We start from the raw sequence: 20,090 nt of genomic DNA, 5'->3' as shown, positions 1-20,090 counted from the left end.
TTCAGATACATTCAAAGATTTAGTTGGATTATCAGAGATCATCATATACTATATATATTGGCTTAAAACCTAAGTTTATCAGCTATATTAAACATTTCAATAGAATGAGTTCTTATTTAGAGAAAATAGTATAATGAAAGAAAATTATACCGACATCAGGTTATTGGGCTTGTCCTATAAACAAATACCATATGGTCACAATTTTTTTGAAAAGTAAAATATATTTAATAGACACACTATAATTATGCTACCCATTTAGACCTTTGTTAGCCTTTTCTTGGAGGGTTTGAAAAAAATTCAGAATTTTCACACATTTATATAATCTGTCTCCTGACACAGAATTAACATAACTGATTTGAAAGTGAGTTTCTTTTCTTTAATTATTTTTAAGTTTTCAATAGTAAACTATGTAAAATATATGACAGTCATGCTTATTTAAATTAAAAAAAACTTTTGTTTCAAAAATAATCACAATCTAAACTTAACTATACTTTGCTTCAATTTTGTTCCAAAAGGACAATCAATCTTTATAAAACTATAATTCTATTGTAATGTTGTGTTTTTCTCCTAAGGAATTAGGCATGACAAAATATACAGAGATGGAATTAAGGATAGGGATGAAGAAGGGAGGGGTATAGAGACAAGGTCAAGAACAGAAATAGAGTTAGAGACAGAGATGGGGGGTACTATCACATAGTAACTTTGTGTAGAGCACAGGAGGGAGGGAGGGAGGGAGGACAAAATTTAAAATGGTTAAATTTTAAGATCAAAATCAGAAGATAACAAAGCGGAATCTCTTACCCTGAAAAATTCTTTAGTGGATCCAGAGTCTAATGTTCCATAAGCAATTTCTGTTTGCTTAGAAAGATCCTCAGCACTTTCGATGGGAGACACCATCCTCTCTACAGTCAGGAAGGCAGCTAAGTTAGCCGTGTAGGAGGAGATTATGATCAGGGTAAAGAACCACCACACACCTCCAACAATGCGCCCAGAGAGGGATCTAATAACAAGTATGAAATGGATTTGTAAAGTGAAATGAATGACCTAATTAAAAAAAAAACAAGTTAGCAATATTATGCAAATATTGACTTATATGGGAATATTTAACTTTATACTTTTTAATATATCTGCTAGTTAATAAAACTGGAAATTTTTAAGCATTCTGGGTAAGGAGTACAGATTAGCTAGATTTAATGAGCTACCCAGAGACCAAAACTTCAGATTCCTCGTATGCTTTCATAATTATAATGCTTAAATCATCTATGGTATGAAATCTCATAATGAAGCAATTTCAAGAAATGTGCAAATAATCCAGCCAATTCCCATCCTACTATCCACTCATGACATGAGTAAACATGAACAAGAGAATTTAACATCACTTGTAAAACTCACAATAATGTTGACAAACAAAATCAAATATTAAAAATAAAAGAATGTGCACCATAAATGAAGTTCTAAACTGAAGAAACCCTCCCTTTAATTCAGCCAATGAAGTTCCAAAACTCTCAAAAAGGTCCAAAATTTCACTGGGTTTTTGTGTGTGCAAAAAACATAGGTTTTAGGTGCAGAGCAGGATAGAAAATGGGGAAAAAAATGATACAACAAACAAAGGGATGACACAAAATATAATTCTTAATGAATAAAAATCTGAGGCTTCCTGGCATGGACTGTTATCACCCTGTTCCTTTGTGCTTCCTGCTTAAGAAAAAAGACAACTCAAGGAAAACAAAATTAGACATTTAAACGTTTGCCGAGATACAAATTCCTAATTTGCAATATAATAAAATAATAATATTTCTTTGACCATAAATTCATATGTAAAATACTTTTAAAAGCTTAATAGATCCTTAATCATTTACTTTACTTTACTAGAGAGATAAATATAGATACGTAGATATGGAAATAGATACATAGCATATTATTTTGAAAGATTTGGCGAGATCCTATGTATAAAGGGATTTAAATAATATTAACAATCCAATAAAATAACATTTTGGGTTAATAACTGCTATGTCTAACAATTAAACTTGCTACAGTGAAGAGATAACATTTCTAAAAAATTAAATTACAAATGTTTGGTAATTTATGACTTAAAACAGACCTCCTGACATTTAACAGTAAGAAACACACCTTTGTAGAATGAATTATTCTGGCAGTCAAAAATAAGTGGGGAAGCTTATTTAAAAGTAAAGATTTTTACAAACATCTATTGCTAAAAGAGAAAGAGCGAGAAGGAGCAAGCAATGAAAAAAATATATAACTAAGAGCCTTTATCACAGTCTCTGAGAGATGCGAAGAATTAAATAAATATGACAGGATGGAAAAAAGTTAACTTCTCTCTCATGCGAAGGGTATTAAATACATTTTAAATTTAAGAAACCTCTTGTGTAGACACAGCCACTCTCAAAATGTTCACTATTCCATAACAATGGAAGGTATAATTAAAGGGCATGTACCCCATATTTAAGAGGGCAGCTCAAATTCCTTAAAACAAAACTGATTTCTTAATAATTGCTTTGACACTATAAACTGCATGGTAATTGGCAATGTATTTCAGAATTGTTTTTATAACTAATTCTGTTCCATTTGTAAAATAAACACAAGTCAGACATAAGTTATTCTCTATTCCAGTGCTTAAGACAGATTTAATGAGCTTAAATATGCCAATTTACTTAAAGTTTCACAAGATGTCTCAAAAAAATTATTGAACTTATACACCATTCAAAACAGAAAATTCTTGAGCAACTTATCATCCATTTGTAAGTGTTTTCAAAGGATCAATTAATGTTTCTGAAAGAGTTCCTGAGAAACTTTATGCAGGGGCAAATTCAATTTATGTCTTATGGAGACAGACAAAAATGGTTTCTCTACTTAAAAACAAACCTTCACCTCTCTGAATCTGCACTAAAGGATCAAATAAACACAGATATGCTACCATTTTTTTTTATTCTACCATTTCTTTTAAGTCTACATTAAATAATTGTTTTAAGAATGGCATTTTTATTTATTGGAATCCTTTTGAGATATTGGGAAAAAAGAGAGGCAAGCAGGGAAATAAAAGTCAACTTAACAGCATTTTGCTCTCACAATTTCTGTGGTTCCAGGCTTCAGAAAACTATAGGTAACATATTCTAAACTTAATTTCGGGAAAATGACCAATTCAGTTCAATAAATCAATCCTGATTAAAATTTAAATGTTCTATTAATATTAATAATATAGTTCCATACCATGTTTTACTTGAAAAGAGGTGATAAATATCTTTCAAAAAATTTAAAGAGTATCTCAAAGTGATCTGTGCATTTCTGCATCATCATCATCATCATTATTATTAGATACTATGCTTCTCTATTCTTTTCTAAACTGGAGTAACCATCATTGCATTGTAAAAAAAGATAGTTTGGTTTGTTTTAAAAAATCATTAAATTTGCCAATATTATGCATTATGTTCAATATTTAGGTGCACATATAGAACAAAAGATATGTACACTTAAATTTTTTTAGCAAAGCAAATTTTGCTCATATATATTCTGTAGCAAAAACTAAATCAGTTGATGACAAGGAAAAATATACTATCTTAAATCTATTGTATGGTGACCAACATAATAAAATAAAATTAAAAAAAAATCTATTTATTTTACCAGGAAATAAAAATTATTATATGTGAAATTGTAGTAAGTCATGACTCATGAATGAAATCAAGAGCACAGAAAAAAGGCCATATTTTACTAAATGGGCTTGTTGAAAATTAGAAGTTGTCTGTTTGTCATGGTGGACCCTGGAGTAACACAGGTACTGTTAAATGTGCTCTGTGCTCCAGCCCCTATAAATATGTTTTCTGTTCCTTGACAAGCACTGGACACCAAAACCACTAACTTCAGAGCCATGATGCATGAAGAGTAAGGCAAACAAATCTAAGGATCCATCTACAGGAACCCAGATCAATATATCCTACTTTATAATGAACCTCACATGCTCCTCTTTACTTAATCAAAAGGCAGAACACAGTTTATGTTACCCTAGGATAATTGCGTTTTATCTCGGGATTAAAGTAGCATTATACTTCAGTAGCCTTCTTACCAAAGATGAATAATTTTATTGTTACTTATGGACCAGAATATTCTCTGAGATCCCCATTTGGTTAGTATTTTCTCCCTCATCATTAGAAACTTCTCTTTATGTCTTTAACTTAAATCAGATAAACTAAATATAGAGATAAAACTATGAATCATATATTTTGTGGGAAGTCATCATATTTATGTATATTATTATATGTAGCATTATTCTATATTTCTATATTTTTCTATGCTATATATTAAAATTATTATACATATATGCCATGCAAATACCATTGGCATATTTCTAATTCAGTGCAGCTCCATAAAGAAGTCACAGGGAATTTTAGGGAATTAAGACTGTTTAGGTCCAAATAATTCATAACAATGTGTCCTACTAACAGAGAAGTAAGTAAGTCATTAATAATTTCTGCATACGTGATATATTTAATTTATCTCCCTGGGTGGAGTAATCAAAAAAAGACTGCAAAAGATACAAACTTTTGATTTTCTCATATAGTTTTTGGAAATTAATCCGTTATCTCCAAAGTGCTCAGAAACAAACAATATAATGAAATAGTGTTAGAAAAATCATCCCCTTTACTAGTTATTAAGATATCCCATAGATCAAAGGAAAGTAATCAAACCTAGACTAAAATATGCCAGTAGACCATAATTTAGGCTTCAAATGTGAAAGAGTCACACTAGAAAAAGTATGGTTTATTCTTCCAAAGAGCCAGATATGGCTAAACTTTCTATTCATGTGTGTAACGTGAACAAAGGCAAAATGTATTTTGTGAGATATTCATTATATTTAGGCATTCTAGTGCAGTACCTAATATATCATAATGAGACTAGAGGTGCAGAAATGTATTCCATTATGTGTGTGTATTACTACCGAATATAGCACAAGCTGCAGTGAGTCAGTCATCATTATTACTCATGTATTTCTAAATACTTGGAAAATATCTTATCGTACATTCCCTTTAATTCAGCAACCTAACCTTTAAAAGAATTTTATAATATCTCTCTTATACCATCTGCATGAGCTAATAATGGGAAAATAAAAGAGATGGGATGTGTGCCAATGAAGTTTTGTAAACAAGTTGTTGCTTTTGTAGTTAATAAGTAATGTTGCCCGCTTTCCCATATACAGGTCTGTGGATCAACACACAGATGACTGTAAAATGAGAATATGCAGCAAAAACACGGTACCCCTCCAAGAAGGCATGGAATGATAGGAACCTTATGCATTTTATAGCCTCTCCATGGTGTGTATAATTTCACCAGGAAATACATGACCAACATTCAAAGAACATTGCTCAAGTATTTCACAGACTTATGCCGATGGTAAGAGTCTGTCCTGAAGAGTCTTAAACTGCTTAGACAGGTAGTCGGCAGCTGTTTACTTCTTTATAGTGAATTCATAAACACCACGAATATCCACTTGAGACCTAAAATGCACAAAGTTGAAGCAGGCGAGTAACCAACCTTGGCGAAATATCGCATCCTTGCTGCATAAAGGCACCCAAGGAAAACCAGAGACTATTAAAAATCCCAAATTCATTAGTTGATTCACTACTTTGTGTTTCTCTTCCATCTTCAAATTCCTCAGTGTGCCACTCGTAGGGGCTAAATCTGCTGACCAGGAATAAAACTACACTGACCCCAATGTAGGCAAAAACAATGCACATCCAGATCTCATAGGCTAAAGGATCAAGAAATGAAAACACTCCTGGTTTGGACTTCTGAGGCTTCTTGATCATGATAGATATCCCGAGGCTCATAAAGGGCTTTGAGAAGTCAATCACCTCTTCTCTCACAAGGGTAATAGTTAATGGAGCAATTGCAATGTCAGCTTTCTGTAAGGGAAACAAATGAAAGTAATAGTACCTGGAGTCATGGTCAGAAAGGAATCATGGTTACATTACTGGATCAAAAGGGAAGAAAAGGAAATCAGGGAAATGTCAGTAATTATTTCCCTTGCGGGGTTCCAGTAAAGAATAAACAAAAAAACAATTTGTTCCCCAAATATCCCTCCTTTTTATAAATACACAGTATACCCATCTGACTTGATTATGATAATTACCTCTCTACACTGAATCTATGACTTTGGCGCCTTTGAACAATGCATATGGTTCGTATGCTTCAAGACAGATAGAATGTCTGTCTCATTTAGTGTGCATGTTTGCTTCTGACTTTATCCTCAATTTTCAGATGTTCACAAGGAAATAAGATAGTGTTCTTCAGTAATGGGGGAAACTAACAACCTCAGATAGAGGTACTTGGCAGGGAAGGGGGCATTCTGTCAACAAGAGTTCAAGCTGAATGACTTTATTTGGGAGAAGAGCTATACTTACCCCGTATACAAGTTCTCCAACCATCCCATTCCAAATTTTCGTGTCAGCATCCCTGGCCCCATACTTGCCATCCCCAACAATTGTCAACTTGTACTTGAACCCACAATGTTTGGCGATTTCTGCAGCCAAGTCAACACAGTAGCCCTCATAACGCTCATTGCCTTCAAGCATTTCGTGATTTTTCTTCATCATAACATATGGAGATTCCTATATGGAAAGACAGTGCTTTCACTGATTTAAAAAATAGCTGTTAACTACTCTCACTGAATGAAGTCTTCTGGTTTAATTATTACCTGTTAGCCAGAGAAATTGTAGAATATGAATGGTGGAAAATAACAGCAGGAAAAAAAAATTATGCATAATACTTTTGAAAAAAAAAAAAGGTCTTCAAATGTCTAGCATTATATTTCATTAATATAGCTTGTATCTAGCCATACCAAAGCAAACAAGAAACTCAAAAGCACAAACTGTTGGCATGTCCCCTTCTCATGTTTGTTAACTCCTAGAGCTTAGGTAGAGATAATGCTGCTCAACATCTGTTTTATTCAACTCCGGACCCACCACACTCCTATTCTAGGTTAAGGTTATGCCAAACTCAAGAATCAGCATTCACCCAAAACCCTGTGTATTGCTGCTTCAAGGATAAGGTTCATGTGGAAATCAGGTTCATAGTCAGTAATGGACAGACTAAAGAGTCACCGCCATGGTGATGTGCTGATGCTACCCTCTCAGATTTCATGTCTCACTTCATCTATGAGATATAATATCCCAGAATAATATTACAAGGAGGGAGAGTAGCTTCCACCTGTTTCAACATAGCCCAAAATTCTCTACTGGAAAGTGTCATCAAGCATATTTGAGAGTTTGGTGAGACAGTCCCTCTCAATGGCATGATTAAGGCAAAAGCCCTCACGTGTCGGAGCTTACACTTATTAAGATATTTCCAAAAGCCAACCAATGTTTTTACCCAAATCCCTTATTAAACTATCTATTCTTTTTCTTCTCAATATCGTTAGAAAAATGAATCCCACAATTTTACTCTATCAGTGCTTAGTAAAATAAAATACAATTTTTTTGTTGCAAAATCACTATTAGTGAACCCTATTTTCTCCATCTCATTTCACCAACAGCTTGTCACGATGATCTACATCTACCTTCCATTTCTCCAGAGCCTAGATGATCAAGATTCAGTTCAATTTTGTCTCATTCATTCAGCGCTGGCTATGTGCCAATGACTGTGTTGAGATTGGGGGCTAAAAAGAAGTGAAATTTTCCTTATCTTTAAGGAGTTCATCTTATAAAGAGACGTTGCCAACATTATTAATAGATGCAAAGACAGATGGTACCCAGAATCATATGGGAAGTGAAAGGTAAAGCACATGAGTGAATACAAGGAATGCTCTTCCAGACCTTCCCCAGTTGTTCACATTTGTGGACGCACCAGCATACGAATTTTCTGTCAAGCTAAATTTCAGTATTGAAGAGGATAGGAAATATTTTGAATGCTTTAGCTCATGCTTGGGTGGTCCTTTTGACAGAGTAAATATGCTATACATGATTAAAACAGTGCCAAAGCAACACTACATTAGTTATTATCCAAAAATACAAACAGCAATTCTAGTTGGCAGATATTTTTCATAAGAAAAACTGCAGGAAAGCACAGACATTTGTAGCTAATTACCAAAATTGTAGTGACAACAACAGTCTTATTCTCGAGCCCAGAGGTATCGTTTCCAGAAGGGAGCTCAGTAAGGGTAACAACCATTTTGTCCACTTCACTCCAGTATCCAATCTGAAAAAGGTTACAGAAATAGGCACATGGATAAATGATCTTTCTATTAGCCAAGCATTGAATTATTTCAAACTCATGTATGAATCAAAAATTTTATCTACATTAACTAGGTTTCTTCTAAACAAAGATATGTCTTTTGTTTTTGTGACTCTAATAGAAATAGAGATTATAAAAACAATGAAACAAAAGCAATTCTTAAAAACGGCTTATCTCTTCATGTTCACTTTTCATATTTTTCCAGGGTAATTTGTTTGGGAGTGATCATATAGAAATAGAAATAAATCCAAGCAATGGAATTTTATCCATAACAGTTAAAAGCAAGGTATTGAATTAAAACAATGTATATGTGCACCAGCTATGCTTTGTCTTCTGAACCATAAACTGTCCGTGATAGTTTCTTTTTCTTCTCAATAAAGTTCTTATACCTCGATCAAAAAACAAAGAAAACCAAAAACAGTTCTATTCACAGTCATTTGAAGATTACATTTCAGTATTACTTACCAGAAATGAATAGATTAGGTTTAGAAAAAATATTTAAAAATACATCTGTTTCTGGAAGTAGATAAACTCTACCTATGTGAATATACATTTCCAGGACTCTGGAAGAAGAGGTGATGGGTTAGCAAACTCACCTCCTCGCAGAGAGAAAACTGCCTTTAGATCACTAATGATTTACCTTCCGGGGCCCATTCGTTTTGAGTTCCATGATGTTAATTGTATAGTTTATTCTTTTTCCATTCTGGTCAAACTTTATATTTCCTGAGAGACCTTCAACCTGAACCTAATGAGGAAATGGGAAAGCCGCACAGTTATCAATTTACTGCAACCAAAGATACAAACTGTACGGATTACTCTCACCTGGCTCAAGTTAAGGAAACTACATTTTTTTAAAGATTTTTTATTTATTTATTTGATAGAGAGAGGCACGGCTAGAGAGGAAACACAAGCAGGGGGAGGGGGAGAGGGAGAAGCAGGCTTCCCGCCAAGCAGGGAGCCCAATGCAGGGAGCCCGATGTGGGGCTCCATCCCAGGACCCTGGGATCATGACCTGAGCCGAAGGCAGACGCTTAACGACTGAGCCACCCAGGCGCCCAAGGAAACTACATTTTTAAGATTTCTTTTCACCCTTCAACCTACCTTTGTGCAGTTAGGAAATAATACTCACTTTACATTAAACACAGCAAGGAGACTAACATAGTGGAAAAAAATAGTGTCCATTGTTAAGTCACATTCACAATCATTTTGAGTGACTAACCTGTTTGAGGGCCCTTTCTATTTCTACACCTTGTCCCCAGGGGACTGCTGGGTTTGCCAGACAATCTCCTGCATTGCCTCTTCGAGAGATTTCAATTCTCTGCTTCCGTAGGTTGCGGAAAGCTTCAGTCATCACTTGAACAGCGTCATACGTCAGAGCAGAAGTATACTGAAAAACATCATACACATTTCATAAGAATGGGAAAAAATTCAGAGGCTCACCACACACTGGCCATCTGGGTTGCAGCTGGCCACCGTACAACACCACATCACAGTCCAAGAATTTAGACACAATTCCTGCATGTAGAAGTCTAAGAATCTGAGGGGGTAGCACGGAATATTGGGACTGTGCAGTGTGCTCTTGAGTGTAAGCATTTCCTATTATGTTAGCATCTCAGTTATTTTGGGTGAGACATTTTATAATAATTGGGTCTTTTCTTTTTAAACCAATTTCTTATTAAAGCATCACTTCATGGCCTGATTTAGGGATATAGGATATTATCAAATTTACAAACAAATATGCCTCCACTAATGCTAGATTCACCTGGCAATAGGGAAAGAATATTGATTAGTTTAAGTCTCTAATTCTATAGTCTTGAAATATTTGTTTTTAAGATCCCCTAGGTAGTTACGGTAATCAAGAAGAAGAACCATCAAATTTCATAATTTCTATGCCCCCTTCATGCTTCAACAGTCTATGATAAAATAACATTGGTTCCAAACTTATGGTATTCAGATCCCAGTGGGACAGCAGGATTGTTACAGGAGCTGGCGGCCAAGCAGAAAAAAAGAGCATTATTTATGGGCACTAAGCATTGTCAGTGGCTGGATAGGTATTATTACATGCATGTATATACACTGCCATCTATCAAATGTATCATGCTGCTATTGTTAATGATAAATCACAGTTTTACATAAAAGCTTTACTGAATACTGAGGAAATTTCTGTGAGTAACAAAAGTACAGTGAAGCTGGGTAAAAATACAATATCGTACTGATTTTGGCACACCCTAAAATTCTTGACCACAAATACAGAACAGGCACTTAGTATTTCCAAGTCCTCCTCCTCCTTTCTATAGCAACTTATTTCTTCCACTCTCAAAAATGATTATTTTTATACCTTCTCTTTTCTTCTCTTAAAACCCACAACTCTGCACACTTCTCTTTCTCTGAATTCCTGCTGATTATCTTGCCTACACATCACTGAAAAAATAGAAGCCCTCAGAGAGAAACCCTTTATTTTTCAAACATAAAACTGCCAAGATCATATTTTCTCTGTTTCCCTCCTGAGTTGACGACACATGAGGTGGCCAAGCTCCTACATGAGGACAGCCACTCCAACAGTGCCCTGATACAGTCCCCTGGATCTTTCTAAGGACATTTCATCTACAATTACAACCTCAATATCCTGCATCAGCCTTTTTTCTCACTCTACTGGATCATCTCTATTAGCACTTCAAATGCTCTGATATCTCCTACCACAAATAAAGAGATAGATGATGATAGATAATAGATAGATGATACATAGATAGATGATAGATGATAGATAAATAGATAGATGATAGATGATAGATAGATGATGATGATAGATGATAGATGATAGATGATAGATGATAGATGATGATGATACATGATAGATAGATGATAGATGATAGATGATAGATAGATTAGATAGATAGATAGATAGATAGATACAATAACTGCTTCTTAGGTTTATATCTCCTTCCAATACCCACCTTTCTTTTTCTGTTTCCTTCATTAGAAAATTTAAGAGTAATTTTCTAAACTTGCCATTCCATATCAACCCTCCTTGCTCTCTCTCTAAGTGGTCTCACTCAGGTCATGGCTTTAAATTACACATATGTGCTCAAACATTACTTCCTCAATGATGCCCTTCCTGCCCAGCACAGACCTAATCACTCCTCTTCACATGACCTTATTTATTTCCTTCATAGTCTCTACCAGTATCTGAATATCTTGTTCATGCATTCATTATTTCTCTATTTCAGCTCTCTTCCCCACTGGAATATTTACTCTAGGAAAGTAGAAAACTCATCTGTCACCACTGAATTCTCAGAGCCCTGGGCAGGGCCGGACACACTGAAAAGACTGAGGAAGGAAGGAAAGAATGCAGGCAGGGAAGTCAGAGATCTTGAAATGGACCCTGTCTTTACAGGATTCATGTTTTCTTCCAGTCTAGTGAAAAGGTTATAAACAAATAGTTGCAATATGCCTATCATAGTGTTATAAATTGGTCTGATGGTAGATAGATGTCTGATTTATCCTTTTAATATGAGATATTACAATAAGGCAAATGAAAAATAGTTTATGTAGTTTGAATCATCCCCTCCACGTATCCAGAAATTTCTTAAGCCTCCAGTTTTCTAATACTAAAATGGCAGTGTGAGGTTATCAGTCATTTAATCTTTGCACATATTAGTTTAGTTGAATCGCTTTCATTTGACCATATGAATGAGTCAAATTTGATGGGGAAATTGGCAAGAAGAAGAAAAAGAGAACATGATTTTGAGGCCGTGAGCACTGTGACCATATGAATGAGTCAAATTTGATGGGAAAATTGGCAAGAAGAAAAAGAGAACATGATTTTGAGGACGTGAGCACTGTGACCGAGTGCTGTAAACCTAGAGGTTTTCTTCCTTATTTCTTCTCTTGTGAAACCACTTATGCAATTTCATTGCAGGCCTATATATGAGTCCTCTACATATTTAGATTCTCTCCCGGATGGATGCACTTGAGTTTCTCACAAATATCTCAGCTAGACAGATCTAAATAAAACCATCACCATTTTTTTCCAAAAAATCTGTAACCTTTTTCTCCATACTCTATGTGAGAAATTAGCAAAATATAGTATGTGACAGATCCATCCATATTTAGAAATAACCCACATTTCTGTCAGTAAAGGAATGTTTAAAACCTATACTTTCTGCCTTAAGAAAGTATAATGCAGCCATTAAAAAGTAATACTAATAAAGGTTATATAACAATATGAATAATGTCAATTATAAAATTAGTGAAAACATTATTACAACTAAATTTAAAAAATACCTTCTTCATTGATTAATGAGAGTGGTAAAAAAATAGTAATATCCCTTCAACAAATAAGGGAAAGAAAAATAAACAAAATGGTTATAATTATAGGGAGAAAGCATACATGATTATATTTATTTTCCAAGTATTCTAGAATATGCATGTACTGTTTTTTAAGAAAAACTGTATTATATCAAAGGCATTGTTTTAAATCCTATTTACTTAAGAAAAAATATGGAGAAATAAGATAACACATCAGGATTTATCTGCTTTATATAGATGTTTGTTTCTGTTCTCCTAGATAAAAACAAAAGTTGATTAATTTGCTTTCTTATACAGTAATTAGTTCATTGCCAATGTAATTTTTAAAATAAAGTCTAGATCACTGAATAGGAAACAGAGCCTAAATTAAATAAATTGGATATTAAAAAAAAAAGTATTGCAAAGCACATTAAAAAGCTACGATAACAGTTCAAAGCCAAAATCTTCATTGAGTCAGCCTGCTCATATTACTATGAGAAATCTATAAAGCCATCTGCTAAATGTTTTAGAGGTCTATAAATGTTGGCAAACTACATTAAAAAATAAGATTAGGTTGAATGAACTAAAAGCATTGAGGCCCATGCAGCATGTTACAATTATGATTCGGAGCATGAGCACACTAAGAAGAAAAATCCTTTCAACCTTTTTCAAATGTTCAAATTTAATCAAGTCTCCAGCCTATTATTGTTTTAAATTAAAAGTCACAATCATAGAAACACAATTCTGGACTGAGAGGAAATAAACAGACACTGTATCCAGAGTTCCTCTTTGTTTATGTTCTACATATGTGGCTCATTTATTTTTCTAAACAAATATATTCATATTTTTGATTGGAGAGTTAGGTATTTCAGTTTTATTCTACCATTCACTAAACTAGATGTAAATTAATTTGAAGGGAACATGATGGCGATGTAACTATGTAACTATCTCCTTCTTTGAAAACAAATGCATCATCTCTGCCCTGATATTTATGTTCTGTGAAATCCCTCAGCTGAGGGAAATTTATAATTCAGTGGGGGGCCATTATGTTTTGCAGTGCTGTATCACAATCGCATCATATCCACACTTTAAGAAAAAATCTGGGAAAATGTTTTTATGGTCCATTTTCCAAATGCACTTTTTATTCCATTTTCTAAATGCACTTTTTATTCCAACTTAAATGTGTATTTATTGAGACTTATTTTTCAAATACAAAATGAAATATGCATTTTAAACATGTTTGGTCTGCCCAATAGTCATCAGACATTATTCAGTAATACATTACTGTAATCACTGGAACCAGAAAACAATATTCCGCCAGCCAACAAAAAGAGGGAATGAAAAGAAGTTCTATGTACACTTAGAATTTAAGCAACATACAAAAAGGATAAATACGCTACATTTTATGGGTCATTATTATGATAGCACCTATTCCTAAACATATATCATCTGCACTGTGTTAAAAAATATTCAAAAAAAAAGTACTAGGCTTTACAGTTTCTGAAAGTGCTAAAAACTTACTATGAAAGGCCACTTTCCAAATTTTCCTTGACACTTGAAATTGAATTGTATATAGTTTAGAAAGCATTGAATGTATCATCAGAAGACAGGGCCCAAGCCCTGATTTTATCATTTACTGCTCAGCTGCCTTGGGTAAGTTAAAGTGCCCAAGGTTTCTTACCAATGAAATAAGTAAAGCAAAGCCTCTTCTATGTCATAGTATTACTGGAAAAGCTGGTGAGGAAAAAAGAACTCATGTTGACCAAGTTCTCTACATGTCATACCTGAGCTGGGTGGTTTCCTCATAAGTCCTTTTTAAAAATTCTATGCAACAAATATTTTTACTCCAGTTTTATAGATGAAGATTCCAACTTAACAGGTTATATTTTGCCCAGGGTCACAAAAAAAATTAAGGTGGAGTTTGAATCCAGATCTCTGTGATTCTGGAGCAATGACAGTGACCAACCGTCTTGGTTTGCCAGGTACTATCCCTGTTTTAGGCAGCAAGTCTCCAGTCCCAGGCAACTCCTCAGTACCAGGCACACTGGGACAATGGGTCCCCTTGTTTGGCAAACACCACATCAAATGAGTACAGTTACAGGAAATGAGAAGCCAGGTGACTTATAAAGTATGCCCCAAAATACAAGTTATTGACCAGCATTTTTGCTTTCTTTTTTCCTTTTATTACTGTCTATCCTGGTATAAAACTAGCTTTTTTTTGCTGTTTTGAAAACCACTATCCTAATCTACAAAAGAGTCCGTGAATGAATAAATTCAGAAACTGATTCTCACATTGGCTTATTAAAGGCCCTAAGAAATCTTGAGTAACAATTCCAGTTTAGCTTTGTCTGAAGAACATTCATTGTCCAAACAAATTACCATTTTAAAAATTTCTTAATGCCAATTACTTTTCATAAAAATAATGTTCTGTGTAACATACTTTGGGTTGTTAAAAGTTTTATGGCCTGACAAATTTTATATACTCATTTTTAAAATGGCATCACTTATTTGATTGAAATTATTGTACACTGATGATATTTCCCTAGAGAATCTTACAATATAATTCTCAATTTCTACATTCTATCACATTATCAAAATGATCAAAAAAGATGAGCTCTAGGAAAAATAAGTAAACCTATAAGAAAAACTTTAGAAAGTCTCTTTCCTTCCTTCCTTCCTTCCTTCCTTCTTTCTTTCTTTCTTTCTTTCTTCTTTCTTCTTTCTTTCTTTCTTTTCTTTTTTTCTTTCTTCCTCTCTTTCTAGATTTTGGGCAATGACCAAGAATCAACTAGAGCCATTAAAAAAAAAAAAAAACAGTATTGGGAAATACATTATAAATTTGTTTATTCACTTGTCTTAATTTCAAATTTAATTGCAGTCTACCCTCTGCAAAAGAGGTGTCTGTGATAAAGCTGTTTAAGCTTGTTGAATATATGCCCTTTGAAACTTCACTGCATAAAATCACAATATCTTCACAGAAACTCAACATCAATGGAGCAACAGGAACTCTCATTCATTGCTAGTTAGAATTAGCCTGGTGATGGGTATTAAAGAGGGCACGTACTGCATGGAGCACTGGGTGTTATATGCAAACAATGAATCATGGAACACTACATCAAAAACTAATGATGTAATATATGGTGATTAACATAACATAATAAAAAAAGAAGAATGCAAAGTGGTACAGCCATTTTGGGAGACAATTTGGCAGTTTCTTACAAAACTAAACATACTCTCAACATATGATGCAGCAATTGTACTATTTGGTATTTACCCAAAGGAGTCAAAGCCATAGGTCCACTCAAAAAACAGTGCACAGATATTCGTGGTAGCTTTATTCATAACTGCTGAAACTTGGAAGCAACCAGGATGTCCTTCAGTAAGTGAATGGTACATCCAGGTAATGGAATATTATCAGTGCTAAAAAGGAGTGAGCTACCAAGCCATGAAAAGACATGGAAGAACCTTGAATGTATATTACTAAGTGAAAAAAAGCCAATCTAGAAAGCCTACATACTGTATGATTCCAACTATGCGACATTCTGGAAAAGGCAAAACTACAGAGACAGTAAAAAGATCCATGTTTGCTAGGAGTGAGAGGAAAGATGAATAGGCAGAGCACAGAAGATTTTTAGAGTAGTGAAAATATTCACTATGAGACTATAATGATGGAAGCATGTTATTATACATTTGTCCTAAACTATAGGATGTACATTAAGAGTGAACCATAATGTAAAATATGGACTTTGAGTAATTATGATGGCAATGTAGGTTCATCAATTCTAACAAACGAATCACTCTGGTGAGTGAAGCAGATATTGGAGGACGCTATGCATGTGTGGGGGCAGGGGTATATAGGAATTCTTGGTATTTTTTGCTCAATGTTGCGGTGAACCTTAAACTGCTCTAAAAAAGTTAAATCGTAATTACAAAATAAAAAAAAATCAACATCTTTAGTAAGCACACATTTCCAAGGGTGAGAAAACCAGCTCTGTTGGCAAGAAACCAAAATTAACATCCTTTATTATTCTTTATGAGTAATAAAAATAATTTTAAGCCACTGTGAAGAAAGACTCTTCATGTGAAAGGAATACATTAAAAACAACATATTTTACCTAAACTATCCATATTGGCTACTGACCCTGATTGAGTCTTGCTTCAGGACAAAGACTTTTACATTCTGAAACTTTGGATTCACTTAAGCACTCAAATTTTTAGATAAAACTAATTAGATTCATCAAGATGGAAAAAAGATACTCAAATCAAAACATTGGCTTTGATTCACCCATCAGTAGGTACAGACTTTCTTAGAGACAGGTCTTTTATTTTGTTGGTTGCATAAATTCCTCCAGAACTCTCCCCACTTCCTAGGAATCGTCTAACAAAGTGAAAATTCCTCATCTTTTATAATCCAGGAAAAATAAACAAATATGTTCCAAGATATTTTAGGATTTGATTTCGATATCTGGAGTTAAGAGATGACTGCCTGCAAGTCACTACAATTTTTGGGAGACAGAGGAACCAATTGAGATGTCACAGATTCAGCGAAAATTAGAACTCTTAGTATATGTTTTATTAAATGCCTAAATTAGCACTTCAACATAATCATGGAATTAGAGATTTGGGAGAAATCTTACACATCACGGAAACTTATTCCCTTTACAGATGAAGAAATGTGGAAATGAGATGAATCCAGATATCCTGCATGAGTATTACAAATAGTAGTAATGCCTTTTTACTTTTAATGCTGTAATATACGTTTAAATAGTACAATATATTATTTTTTCAATTATTTTTATAAAAATTTTACCAATATCATAACTTCATTTTATTTTTTTATTATTTCTTTTATGTTTTTAAATATTTTACATATTTATCTGAGAGAGAGCGCTCAAGAGAGTGTGAGCCCGGGGGGTGGGGGGGGGAGCAGCAGAGGGAGAGGGAGGAGACTCCCCGTTGAGCAGGGAGACGACATGGGACTCTATCTAAGGATCCTGGGATCGTGACCTGAGACAAGGCAGATGCTTAACCGACTGAGCCACCCAAGTACCCCCAATATCAAAATTTTAATTTATGGGCTTATTTCAACCATTTATATACTTTCCAAGCCATAGAATATAAGAAACTAAACATGTCAAGTCTTTAGGCTATTGTGTGACAAAATACTTTAATATTAGGAGTAGGGATGCCAACGTGTCAGCAGTGGTTTTGGTCAGTTAAAATGTTCAAGAAGCAGAATTAATTCTATTAAGCCACCAGGGTACTATATAACGCACAGCGCTAATTACTGAACTGAAAAAGATTATGCTATTTTCAGACAGGCCTAATAACTCTCTTAGGACAGCAATTAAAAAAGTTTGAGTCTGCGCTTTAAGTCATTTCCTGACTGAAATGAGATTCTGGTGGGAAAACCATTATTTAAAGTGCCACAAAAATGTCAGTCATGGTCACGTATTAGTGTTGAATCCCTCAACTTCGGCAGAACAGCAGAACATCACAGACACAGAAGTTGAACTAAGGTTCAGATTGTCAATATGACAAGGCAGAATGGATAGCTATCATCTCGCAAGTTGCTGAAGACACCAAAAACACTGAAAATCTATCTAAAAATAGAAATATTTGTAAATTATCTTTGAGAGAGTGGCAAATCATCTTTATTATCTGCCACTTTTGAAACATTTTTTAAGGAAGGTAAAATGGTCACTTTAACTGTCCCATTTAAATCTAGGTGCCATGAGGGTTCAGGTCTGATGACTAAAGTCATCCTACAGTTCATCAGGTAAAATAACACTACTTTTCTGCCAGGACTGAATAAAAGGACATAACAAATGTTAGCACAGAAATTTCAACCAAATTTCATAGCAATGATAATTACTTTTTTTTTCTTTCTCAGTGATTTGTTATTTTCAAAGGGTTTCTTTATATTTTTCATTTCAACAAATATCTACTGTGTGTGTACTGTGTGTAAAGCACTGTAGGAGATTGGGGTCAGGAGGCAGACTGCCTTTCCGAATCTTGTTTTTAACCCACAGATACCTTTCAACTGAATTTATATTACTATATAATGAATGGCTATGATTTCTGCAATAATTTTTTTGTTTACAAATAAAGAAATCTGAAATAATTGGCAATTGTAGCAAATCCATTGATTTCCCTCCACCCTGGTGCCATCACCACAGTTCAGACAACCATGATCAGTTGCATCGGCTGCCTGGATTGTTTGTGATCTTCCTAAAAGCTCACCTGCCATCAGATGTACACCCTACAATCTATTGTCAGCAGACAATGTTGCAAAAGGGGTAGCCAGTAATCTTCCTATGTCAAAACCATGATAATCACTTTCTTCTGGTAGTTCCTTAATGCTCTCAGACTAGAACGTTGTCATTTCTCTGACATTCAGAACAGTGCCAGCCGGCAGAGTAAAAACTCAATAAATATGTATTGAATGGATAAATGGATTGATAAATGAATAAAGAATGAACGTTGCCTGAAATTAGCAAATTGGTGAGTCAGATTTAAAATCTCAGTACCATGACTCTAGAGTTATTTTTTGTACAGAGTATAAGAATGAATAAATTTAACATTTGTAATTTATATTTTGTGGTTATTAAAATATGTGAAACATTGAAACATTTATATTTTACTTGTATTTATTGAATAAGAATGATTTTAATTAAGAAACTATGGAAGCTTTGTTAACTTTTGGAGGAGACAAAAACTTTAAAACAATCATTTATTTAATATTCCTACAACTTGAAATAATTTATATTATTTCCAAAGCCTAACCATGCAGAGAATTTCATGTAATGAATTGCGTTTTTACAGGTTTTTATGCCTGTAAGTTTTTATTGTGGTGACAATAAAATGTGATTTAAATTATCAGGCAATGTACCTGGTACAGTCAATGACCCAAAGACAACATAGAAAGAAATAATCTCATTAGGAAATATTCTTGCTTTCCTTCCTTAAACAGATCATGTATCAAAGATATGCTACTTGTTTATATTAAAAAATACTATATCGTCCCCCAACTAGCTTTTCTTCCTTTCTTCTGCCCAGGGAACAGACAAAAATCGTGAAAACCCTGTCCTGTAATTCCTATCTTTTATATCTGTTGACATTTGAAGAGCTTTATCTCTTGGTAACTCCCATAAAATGTTCATCTCCCATCCAGCCCAAATATTTTAAATTTTTACAGTGGAGAAATCAAAACAAAACAAAACAAACAAACAACAACAACAACAACAAAAAACAGAAGAAAAACTACAGTTCCCTGACTCTATCACTTTGAGTCTGTGTATAGGCTCTTTTCCCAGCACCCTCCCATACTTTTTCTCCTGCTCAGCCACGTGCAAAGCCCTGCCTAGATGCCCCACCTCTGGAGGGTCCTCCTTAACATCCCTTCCCCCATACTGTCCTAATCATATGCCGGGGAGCTGGCATATTTTACACGCATCATTCTCTGTTACGTTTGCTAATTGACATGTTAGTCTCCTCCATTCGACTGGGGATTATCAAAATGAGATTCTTTTTTTTGTTTTTGTTTTTGTTTTTTAAGTGCT

General features: G+C 34.2%; 1 protein-coding gene across 3 annotated transcripts in view; it reads right to left on the bottom strand.

Moving 5' to 3' along the window:
* GRIA2 (glutamate ionotropic receptor AMPA type subunit 2) overlaps nucleotides 1–20,090 on the bottom strand; it is a 146,217-nt gene that overhangs the window by 32,646 nt on the left and 93,481 nt on the right. For all 3 annotated transcript variants that reach the window (XM_032413070.1, XM_032413069.1, XM_032413068.1), the window contains exons 7-12: nucleotides 9,461–9,628; nucleotides 8,882–8,986; nucleotides 8,095–8,205; nucleotides 6,414–6,620; nucleotides 5,545–5,915; nucleotides 802–1,000 (exon numbers count right to left, since the gene is read on the bottom strand). In XM_032413070.1, the coding sequence (XP_032268961.1) occupies nucleotides 802–1,000; nucleotides 5,545–5,915; nucleotides 6,414–6,620; nucleotides 8,095–8,205; nucleotides 8,882–8,986; nucleotides 9,461–9,628 (1,161 nt within the window). The remainder of the gene's footprint in view (nucleotides 1–801; nucleotides 1,001–5,544; nucleotides 5,916–6,413; nucleotides 6,621–8,094; nucleotides 8,206–8,881; nucleotides 8,987–9,460; nucleotides 9,629–20,090) is intronic.

Source organism: Phoca vitulina, unplaced genomic scaffold (genome assembly GCF_004348235.1).
Source record: "Phoca vitulina isolate PV1807 unplaced genomic scaffold, GSC_HSeal_1.0 scaffold14, whole genome shotgun sequence".
In the NCBI taxonomy this organism is placed as follows: Eukaryota; Metazoa; Chordata; class Mammalia; order Carnivora; family Phocidae; genus Phoca; species Phoca vitulina.
This window is presented reverse-complemented; position numbering and strand designations above follow the sequence as displayed.